The sequence below is a fragment of the Cricetulus griseus genome (genome assembly GCF_003668045.3).
Source record: "Cricetulus griseus strain 17A/GY chromosome 1 unlocalized genomic scaffold, alternate assembly CriGri-PICRH-1.0 chr1_0, whole genome shotgun sequence".
NCBI lineage: Eukaryota > Metazoa > Chordata > Mammalia > Rodentia > Cricetidae > Cricetulus > Cricetulus griseus.
Genome location: NW_023276806.1, coordinates 62577813 through 62589055, shown reverse-complemented (window position 1 = coordinate 62589055; position 11243 = coordinate 62577813). Strand labels below are relative to the sequence as shown.

Genomic DNA, 11243 nt, shown 5'->3' with positions numbered 1-11243 from the left:
TTTTGGGCTAGACAATTAAGGAGTAATTCACATTTCCTTTTCACTGTTTGTGCCATGTTTTTGCAGACACAATCGTCTATGTATAGCTCTATTTACTTTTAAAAATGCTCAAGTCTTCTTTCACACCTTGGCTTTTACCTATTCTTATTTGCTCAACCTTTGGGGTTGCTATGAGTAGCAATATATAGAATTTAAATTCTAACCTTCATCTTTTCATTATCTGCTCTGACATGTGTTGAAACAAAAAGTGGAAGATATAAGTAGTCTACACCAATGGACAATGAAAATCTGACTGCAATATAGTTTGAAGATGATTTTCCTGGCTTAGAATTTTTCAATATTTCTCTTCCCCTTTTGGAATACATTATTTATGGATAAAATGCTCTGAAAACGCAAGTTGAAATAAATACTAGTGGAAAGTCTAAAGATCTGTCTAAATCAGTGTAAGTGAAATTTCCCTAATATCGGAAGCAGAGGTTTAATTCTGAATCCTATCTTATTGTTTTAGGTTTACTTGAATTTGAAAGAAAGAAAAGATGTCTCCTCTTCTAAGAAGCGTTATTGATATCGCTGAAATTTTCGATCACTATGCCTCACACAGTTGTGATGGAGCATCCCTAAGCAAGAAAGACCTGAAGAACCTCCTTGAAAGGGAACTTGGAACTGTCCTTCAGGTGAGACCTGACAAGAAAAAGAAATCTACAGTGTGGAGCTTTTCATTTTCCTCCCAAGAAAAAGCAAAGAATATTGGTTAAAATGGATTTTCTTTTTTTCTTTTTCATTTCTTTCTTTCTTTCTTTTTCTTTTTTCTTTTCTTTTCTTTTTTTTTTTTTTTTTTTGAGACAGGTTTTCTCTGTGTAGCTTTGGAGCCTATCCTGGCACTCACTCTGGAGACCAGGCTGGCCTCAAACTCACAGAGATCTGCCTGCCTCTGGCTCTGCCTCCCAAGTGCTGGGATTAAAGGCGTGCACCACCAACGCTAAAATGGATTTTCAACATGACAGGTTTACATTACATCCTCACTCATTTTTGAGCCTGAGGTGTTTAAATTGGTGGTGTAATCTGAGTACTAAAGAAGTTAATGACATTTATTTAATAGCCTTGATAGCATTGTTAATGGGAATGAAGTGTTAATTAATAGGGCATTACCACTAATGATGCCTAATCCAGTTAATAGACTTGAAGGGACATTTTTTGCTCCCAACTTTCTGCAACTGTAATTTGCCTACTTCTTGACTAAAATGGCAATACTGTAAATATCTTAGTTCTTCTTCAAACATGGAATAGAAATTAAATTAGAGGTACTGGCTTTTTCAAATGAAAATGTCTGTTGGAAGTCTTCCTAAAATTTCATTTTATCGATCACAAGGACAAATTCGATTTTGTTTTTTGTTTGTTTGTTTGTTTTTGTGGATTTTTTTTTTTGGTCTTGTTTTTTCGAGACAGGGTTTCTCTGTGTATCTTTGGAACCTGTCCTGGAACTCTCTCTGTAGATCGGGCTGGCATGGAACTGACAGAGATCCACCTGCAAGGATTAAAGGCATGCGCCACCACCGCTGGGCACACTATGCATTTTCTAATTGTTTTAAATATCTCCTAATCTCAACACAACATAAAATAAGTGTGAGAGTAAAAGCTTACTACATGTAAATAATTAATTATAAAACGTTTGTTTTAATCTTTCTTAGAGACCACAGGACCCTGAGACAGTAGACCTGACCCTAGCACTTTTGGATCGCGACTCCAACGGGCGTGTTGATTTCAACGAATTCCTCCTGTTCCTTTTCAAGATTGCTCAAGCTTGCTATTATGCTCTCGATCAGACCTCAGGGCTAGATGAGAAGAGGAACGTGTCACAAGATCGCAGACAAGAAGACCAAAGGAGATTCGAGCCCCAGGACGTACAACGTGACGAAGAACGAGGGCACCAAAGCAGGCAGAAGAGACATGAGCAGGAGGAGCGCACTGATGAGCAGAGGAAGAGGCAAGAGAGACTGGAGCAGGAAGAGCAAAGACGAGAACTGCAAGAACTGGAGGAGCGCCTTGCAGAGAAAGAGCCGCTAAGCTGGAGCCAGGGTCCTGATGCTGAGGAGTTTTCTGAGGAAGAGAACTTGCGAGAGAGGCAAGAACTCAAGAGCAAGGACCAGACGGAAGAAAGACGGTTGCAGAAGCGCAGGCGAGAAGAGGTGAGCGACCCCCAGCTGAGGCGCGATGCCCAGCTGAGGCGCGACCCCCAGCTGAGGCGGGAGCAGGAGCTGGTGGCTGAAGAGGAGGAGCAGACGCGGCTCCAAGAGCCTGACGACAGCTTCACCCGGAGGTGGCAGCAGCAACTCGAAAGCGAGGCAGAAGCCCGTCAGAACAAAGTTTACTCCAGGCCTCGCAGACAGGAGGCGGAAGAGCGTCAGCTGCGCGAGCAGGGGCAGCGCCGCGACCTCCGACGACAGCGCCTTGCTGAGGAGGAGCGCCTGGAGCAAGAGCAGCGGTTCCGCGAGCCTCAGCGTCAGCGATCCCAGAGGCGCGACGGGGAGGAGCAGAGCTTCCGGGAGGAGGAGCTGCAGCGAGCGGAGCTCCAGGATAGCCTCCTAGAGGAACGCCAGAGGCGTCGCCGGGACGCAAGCAGGAGCCGGCAATTGCAGGAAGAAAGCCAGAGGTGCCACACGCGGTACGCCGAACCCAGCCAGAGGCAGCAGAGCGGGGAGGAGCTACGGGAGGAGCGGCTGCTGCAAGAAGAGGCGCAGCGGCGCCAGCAGCGGGACAGGAAATACCTCCGGGAGGAAGAGCGGCTGCAGCAGCAGGAGGAGGAGCGGCTGCAGCAGGAGGAGGAGCGGCTGCAGCAGCAGGAGGAGCGGCTGCAACTGGAGGAGGAGCGGCTGCAACGGCGGGAAGAGCAGCTGCAGAGGGAGAAGAGGCACCTGCAGCGGGAAAGGCAGTATCAAGAGGAGGACCTGCAGCAGGAGGAAGAGCGGCTGCAGCAGGAGGAAGAGCTGCTGCAGCAGGAGGAGGAGCGGCTGCAGCAGGAAAGAAGGCGCCTGCAGCGGGGGAGGCAGTATCAAGAGGAGGACCTGCAGCGGCTGCGGGATGTAGATCAGCGTAGGGATCTGAAATGGCAGTGGCAACCAGAGAAAGAAAACGAAGCTCGCAGACACAGGCTCTTCTCCAAACGCAGGCAGGATGAAGAAAGGACCCGGCAGCTGGAAGATTCTCTGGAGCAAGAGAGACGGTTACGTCAGGATCGGCGGCCTCTGCGAGAAGAAGCGGGAGAGAAGAGAGAGCTGGAGCAGGAGACCAGGCGCCGACTGCAGCGCGACCGGCAGTTGCTAGAGGAAGAGCAGCTGCAGCGAGAGCACCAAAGGGAAGCCAGAAGGCGAGATGAGAACATCCAGGAGGAAGAGCAGCTCCTGAGAGACTCGAGAAGACGGCCCCAGGAGAGGGATGCAAAGTTCCTTGAGGAGGAAAAGCAGCTGCGGAAAAGACGGGAAGAACACAGGCGGCGTCAAGAACAAGAGAGACAATTCCAGGAGGAGGAGGAGCTGCGCCACCAAGAACGTGAGAAAGAACTTCGGCAGGAGCGCGGAAGAAATTCCTGTGAGGAACAAGAGCTCCGCCAGCAGCTTGAGGCCGACCAACGTCGCCAGGAGCTGCGTGAGGAAGAGCAGCGCCGCCAGCAGCGTGACAGAAGAGTCCGCCAGGAAGAAGAGCTTCGCCAGGAGCTGCGTGAGGAAGAGCAGCGCCGCCAGCAGCGTGACAGAAGAGTCCGCCAGGAAGAAGAGCTTCGCCAGGAGCTGCGTGAGGAAGAGCAGCGCCGCCAGCAGCGTGACAGAAGAGTCCGCCAGGAAGAAGAGCTTCGCCAGGAGCTGCGTGAGGAAGAGCAGCGCCGCCAGCAGCGTGACAGAAGAGTCCGCCAGGAAGAAGAGCTTCGCCAGGAGCTGCGTGAGGAAGAGCAGCGCCGCCAGCAGCGTGACAGAAGAGTCCGCCAGGAAGAAGAGCTTCGCCAGGAGCTGCGTGAGGAAGAGCAGCGCCGCCAGCAGCGTGACAGAAGAGTCCGCCAGGAAGAAGAGCTTCGCCAGGAGCTGCGTGAGGAAGAGCAGCGCCGCCAGCAGCGTGACAGAAGATTCCGCCAGGAAGAAGAGCTTCGCCAGGAGCTGCGTGAGGAAGAGCAGCGCCGCCAGCAGCGTGACAGAAGATTCCGCCAGGAAGAAGAGCTTCGCCAGGAGCTGCGTGAGGAAGAGCAGCGCCGCCAGCAGCGTGACAGAAGATTCCGCCAGGAAGAAGAGCTTCGCCAGGAGCTGCGTGAGGAAGAGCAGCTGAGACACCAAGAGCGTGACAGAAAATCCCGTGGGGAACGAGAGCTCCGTCAGGAACTGGAGGAGGAGCAGTTTCAGGGCAGAAAGTTCCTCCGGGAGCAAGAGCTCAGGCGCGATAGAAAATTCCGTGAAGCAGAGCGCCGCCAGGAGCTCGAGGAAGAGCAGCTGAGGCACCAGAAATGTGACAGAAAATTCCGTGAAGCAGAGCGCCGCCAGGAGCTCGAGGAAGAGCAGCTGAGGCACCAGGAACGGGACAGAAAATTCCGTGAAGCAGAGCGCCGCCAGGAGCTCGAGGAAGAGCAGCTGAGGCACCAGAAATGTGACAGAAAATTCCGTGAAGCAGAGCGCCGCCAGGAGCTCGAGGAAGAGCAGCTGAGGCACCAGGAACGTGACAGAAAATTGCGTGAAGCAGAGCGCCGCCAGGAGCTCGAGGAAGAGCAGCTGAGGCACCAGGAACGAGACAGAAAATTGCGTGAAGCAGAGCGCCGCCAGGAGCTCGAGGAAGAGCAGCTGAGGCACCAGGAACGAGACAGAAAATTGCGTGAAGCAGAGCGCCGCCAGGAGCTCGAGGAAGAGCAGCTGCGAGATCGAAAATTGAGAGCAGAGGAGCAGCTTCGCGGGGAGCGAGAGGAAGAGCGGAGGCGTGGACAGGAGTGTGACAGAAAATTCCGCAGGGAACAAGAATTCAGCCAGGAACTGGAGGAAGAGCAGCCAAGGGATAGAAAGTTCCGCAGGGAACAAGAGCTCAGGCGCGACAGAAAATTCCATGAGGAAGAAGAGCGCCGCCAGCAACTCGAGGAAGAGCAGCTGAGACACCAGGAACGCGACAGAAAATTCCGTGAAGCACAGCGCCGCCAGGAACGTGATAGAAAATTCCATGAAGAGGAGCGCCTCCAGGAACTGGAAGAAGAGCAGCTGCGAGACCGAAAGTTGAGGGTGGAGGAGCAGCTGCGCAGGGAGCAAGAGGAAGAGCGGAGACGCGGACAGGAATGCGATAGAAAATTCCGCAGGGAAAAAGAATTCCGCCAGGAACTGGAGGAAGAGCAGCCAAGGGATAGAAAGTTCCGCAGGGAACAAGAGCTCAGGCGCGACAGAAAATTCCATGAAGAAGAGCGCCTCCAGGAATTGGAGGAAGAGCAACTGAGACGCCAGGAACGTGGCAGAAAATTCCTTGAGGAAGAAGAGCGCCGTCAGGAGCGCGACCGAAGATTCCGCGGAGAACCAGAACTCCGGAAAGAACGTGAGGGGCAGCAGCGGCGCCTCCAGGAACTCGAGGAAGAACAGCTTCGCTTTGAGGAACAGAAGCGTCGCCACCAGGAACTAGAGCAACAGCTTCGCCAAGAGCGTGACAGGAAATTCCGGGAGGAGAAGCAGCTGCGCCAGGAACGTGAGGAACTGCAGTTGCGGAGGCAGAAACGGGATGGTCAGTACCCAGCTGAAGAGCAGTTTGCCAGGGATAAGATTCGTCGTCAGGAACAAGAACAACGCCAAGAAGAGGAACAAAAACGTCGCCAAGAGCTGGAGAGAAAATTCCAAGAAGAGCAGATCCGTAGGCAGGCGGAGCAGAGGCGCCGCCAAATCCTGGAGTCTGGCACACGCCAGTTTGCCAATGTCCCAGTGCGTTCCAGCCCGCTCTATGAATACATCCAAGAGCAGAGGTCTCAGTACCGCCCTTAAAGGATGCCGCGAAAGTCCCTGCACCAGCTAAAAAAAAAAAAAAATTTTTTTTTTCTTTTTCAAGCAAAGGAAGATGAGAAACACTGGGCATCCAATGATAGCTCACGTGTTTCTGGTTGTGGGAAAACTCTCTGGTCTTAGAATGTCTTTTTCAGAATCTTAAACTATACCTGTTTCATTTCTTTCTATTTCTGTCTTTCATTCTGCCTCGGGTAGTTCTTTATTGCAAGATGTCTTTGTTCTTTAGTGCAGACTTTTAAAAAGAAGTCATTTAAGTTTTCAAAGGAATTTTGTTTGAGGAGCACATTGATTTATTCCCTTCATAAATAACAAGAATAATGTAGCAATTTGATATTCAAAGTAATTGAGCCACTGTTTTTAGTGGATCATCTTGTTGGGAGCTCTTATTTTGTAAGTTTAAGTTGACATCTTCTTTGGCCTAAATTTCATTTGGAGGCAACCAAACAATTTTCTTAATCTCTGTTGCATAATTTTGACAGCCCTTAATCTAAGGAGTTGATTTATGCAGAAAAATGCCATGTGAAATGAGTTCATAACTGAACTCTTAAGAGAAAGACTTGGACAGAAAATGAGTTTTGGGCATCATATTTTTATAGTTAGTACCACTTAAAATTTCGTGAAGCAAAAGCAAGGTGTTTCTCAAACAACTCAAATTTAAAACTGCCTTTATTTGTAGAGCTCTGTTCCATTTCTCCAAGTTTTGTTGGGTTTGAGAATGTTACTTTTGTACATTTTGCTTTAGAGAGAACCTACTCAAGATCCTGTAAACATCTGTCTTGTTTGGGTCCAGCAAGAGTTCACAGAGTGATGGAAAAAGGAACGGGGGAAAATGTATGGACAGAGGCCAAATTTCTAGAGGTCTCTTGACTAGATTTAGCAGCCCACAATCATTTGAGGCTCTATAGTACCTTAAAGACATTCTTGTTGAAAACAATTGGACTGTAAAATTTTCAATAAATGTTTGGCAAATAATTATCTTTGTCTGTTTTAATTATCTATCATAACTCATATCTAATCTGGAAATGTATCCATTTCCAATCACATAGTATTTTTAATATCAGCTATGTCAAAATATGAAAGGAGGAGAGGACGTTCAATTTTCCCTACAAATTTTTCCCAATTAAGGTGACTCCTATATCATTTAAGAGTAAGATTTGAACAAAAAAAAAAAGAATTTGGCATTAAATTTTTATACTTACCACCATTTAAATTCTCATGAATCAAAAATAAGGTGTTTCTCAAGTAACTCAAATTTAAAACTGCTGTAATTTGTAGTGCTCTGTTCCATTTCTCCAAGTTTTGTTGAGTTTGAGAATTTTACTATTTTTGTATAAGTTGGTTTAGAGGGAACCTACTCAAAATCCTGTAAACACCTGTCTTGTTTGGGAGCCAGTAGGTATTCACTGAGTGTTGGATGAAGTTAAGATGACCCCTACATCATTTCCAATACTACATAAACCGTCTTTGAAGTGTTTTATTCTTGATGCTACCACTTTCTGTACCCTTTCTTGCAGTGACACACACCGGTCATGACAAATACTGCACTCCAAGTGTTTGTTACTATTTCCTTCTAAAATGGAGTAGTTACTTTGTGTCTAAGCCAGTGATGGAACATGGCCTAAAATACTGGGGCTCTATAGAAACAATCAGTGACCCATCGATTTAAGCAACATAATCAATGCCTGAATCAAAAAAATGCTAAATAGTAATGAATCCAAATGTCACATTACCACCCCCACAATGCAGACACCCTTTTGCCACCTGCTGAACTACATTATTTAACTGATTATTTATTGAGTTACTAGGGGGAAATAATTCAAAAGGATCTTATCAAAAATATCACAGCCAGGGCCAGGCATTGGTGGCACACGCCTTTAACCCCAGCACTCGGGAGGCAGGGACAAGCAGATCTCTGTGAGTTTGAGACCAGCCTGGTCTACAAGAGCAAGTTCCAGGATAGGCTCCAAAGCCACAGAGAAACCCTGTCTCGAAAAACTTCCAGGGATACACAAAGAAAGCCTGTCTTAGAAAAAAAGGAAGGAAGGAAGGAAAAGAATATCACTATTTTTAATTGTGAGAATCTTGGAAATTGCTCTAAAGCTATAGTCAACAATCAGTCAATGGTAAAAGCTAAGGAGGCTAAGCCTATAGCTTCTGAATATCATTCTGGTTGAATAAGGAGACACTTAAATGCAAGGAGTAAATACTCTCTCATGTGGCTGCCTGCACCACAACTAAGTTCGAGTATCTGGTGAAAGCCTGGAGATTTGTATGAACAAGATGCCTGGTCCATTTTCTGAGAGATTGTCTCTCATCCCCTTACTGTGGAATAGCCTTATATACAAACTTACAAAAACCCCAGGTGAAGGGTTCACAACAGGATAATGATGCTAGTGGGGTGAGGTCAGGAAAACAGGAGGTACCTGTCGTTATGCTAGAAAACAACTCTTAAAGACCCGGTGGGTGATGGGTCCCAACACTCTCACACCTTAACACAACTGTTTTATGTTCATAAAACATAGCTAAGGCATCCTTTTGCTCTTTCAAAGTATTTCTAACTGTAAAACCATTTCCTCCACACATACTTGTTTCTTCTTTTAAGTTCTTCCCAGAAGCCCCAAAGGAAAGACATTATTTTTCCCTAGGATCCTCATGAGAGATTCTCCTTATAAATCCCCAGCTCCAGGATATTACTAGTTAAGCTACAGTTCAACAGTAATAAAAACCAGTCAGACTTGCTATAGCACTTTACAAGTAAGGAAAACATCAGTTTCCACAGAAGAAACTGTTGTTTCATCCATTTTAATGATGTACTTTGTTTTGACAAGTGTATCAGTAAAGCCATGCTCTCTAGCTACTAAAAGTAGCTAGTGGCAGGAAAACTTGGAGGCCAACTTGTTACAGCTGAGTGGTGTACCTATCTGGGCAGGACCTTGATGGTTTTGGGCAACTGCATGTTTAACTTCAAACTAGTAGTTCTGGTAACATTACTTCAGCTGCTACTGGGAAATAGGATGGAGAACTGTTGTGTGCCACAATGCATGTCTATTCACCCCAGAACTGGAACACATGACAGACCAAAGAAACAGTTGCTCCAACGTCAAACTTGGAGAACAGGTGAGTTCTAGGAGGTTACTAACAGGACTATGGGTGAGGAGTAACTTAGCAGGAGCAGAGATGACTCAAAAGCAGCTACATCATTGAGAATCCTTTCCCCAACATGGGCAAAGACTCACAAAAGCAGCAACTCTGGGGATCTCAACACAGCTTGCAGGCAGCCTCGTGGACCAACAATATTTTCTCTCTGCAGTTCTTCTGGGCAGTCTCTTCCCCCCAGCAAGTGCTTACTCCTTTTTATAATATTGGGGAGAATATACTTCCTTTTATACTACTGGTCCTCAAGAGTCTTCCAAGTTTCTGTTCTCTAAGACAGATGGGGAACTTTTTTTTTTTTTTTTAACCTTCCGAGGCTCATAAACCTCTTGTTTCTTTCTGGAGGAAATTGCATCTCTCTCTCTCTCTCTCTCTCTCTCTCTCTCTCTCTCTCTCTCTCTCCCTCCCTACCTCCCTCCCTCCCTCCCTCCCTCCCCACTCTCTCTCTTACACACAGACACACTGGCTTAAAATGTTGAAGTCTTAACATTCAGTAACCTGGGATGTACCCTTATTTGGAGATGTAATATTTAAAGAGGTAATTAAAATGAGGTTGTTAGTTTGGGTCCTAATATGATATGGCTGCTATCCTTACAATACAAAAACTTGAACATAGACGCAAACAGAAGTGTGGAGATATGAAAACACCAAGAGAAGATTATCACCTACAGGTCAAAGATAAAGATATGGAGTAGATCCTCCCTTATAACCCTCAGAGTCAATCTAGCTGACACCTGAGTCTTGGACTTCAAGCCTTGGGGACTCTGAGACAATAAATGTACTCAAGCCAGCAGTCTGTGGAACTTTGTTATGACAGCTCTGGACATAAATACATCACATAAGGTAGATCTGCGATCTGTTGTTAAGTAAGTTCCTGCATTATCATCTTTATCCTTAACATAGTGCAAACAGGTCTTGCTTGCTTGCTTTATGTTTTTGTTGTTGTTGTTATACAATTAGCCCAGATTCCACCAGCAGGCTGAAGTTTTACAGCCTTCAAATAATGCAGGGGAACAACATCTAAAGAGAAGGATCCCTTATGACGTAAGTCCAGAACTGGAAGAAATACTTGTTAAGAGTAAGATTTATCCAGAAAATTAGAATTTGGTATTATATTTTTATACTTAGGGCCACTTAAAATATAATGAGGCAAAACAAGGTGTTTCTCAAGCTACAGAACTCTGAGTCATTGTATGATATAATGAAAATAATCCTGTATGGAAATAAGAATCTAGGGTTCATTCATTCACCATACAGTCGACAAACATTTATTGAGCTCATGATCTGTGTAAAACATTGTTCCAAGCGATACACATGCAGGGGTGAAGCAGCAATTCTAGGTTCTTCCTTCACTTTACTATCTTGAGAACTTGTGTAAGCCTCTTGGGCTTTATGGGCTTCCATTGATTCGTATTCCAGCTATAGGCTGAAACAGCCATCAGCAACCTTATCTTCAGGACTGAAAAAAAAGATTACATTCTATTGAGAGGCAGGGGCAGAAGGATCAGGAGCTTGAGGTCAACTGAGCTAAAAGATTTTATTTCCCCAGCCAAACATCCCTGAATTCCCCTCTATTTGTCTCCCCAGGTCTTCCTCAGAGCTTCTTATCACCCAGGTTTATTCATTAAGAGAGAACATTTTAAACTGACTTCATTTTCTTTAATCCTCTTCTTACCAAAGATGATAACATTCTGCTTTACAACCTTAATATGTGCATTTGATTATTCTCATTCTTTTCTAAGGAGAAAACTCACTCCTAGAATTTACTCCCATTCAAACAAAACTTCAATTGCCATCAGTATTCAACATGAGCCTATTTCTCCTTCACGTCTCTACTAATTACACACGGCTAATATGTGCATCCAGTCTTGATAATTGTGAGGTATTTTTTCAGCAAGTATACCGAACCTATAATCTTCTGAAGATTGTAATCTATGTAATATGTAACATATAATGAGCTCATTCCCTTGTTAGTAAAGAGCTGAGAGTCACATGCGGTAATCTAAAACAAGTGCAAAGGATTCTAAGCATTTATTAATTTTGGAACCCTCGGGCTGTTATAAAACCTTATAGAATTTAATTTTTATT

The 11243-nt window shown here is 45.8% G+C and overlaps 1 protein-coding gene across 1 annotated transcript; it reads left to right on the top strand.

Moving 5' to 3' along the window:
- Nucleotides 1-536: 536 nt before the first annotated feature.
- Nucleotides 537-7066, top strand: Tchh (trichohyalin). The gene is made up of 2 exons (XM_027393394.2): nucleotides 537-674; nucleotides 1689-7066. Exons 1-2 carry the CDS (start codon nucleotides 537-539, stop codon nucleotides 5979-5981), a joined length of 4431 nt encoding a protein of 1476 aa, XP_027249195.1. The 3' UTR covers nucleotides 5982-7066.
- The last annotated feature ends 4177 nt before the right edge of the window (nucleotides 7067-11243 follow it).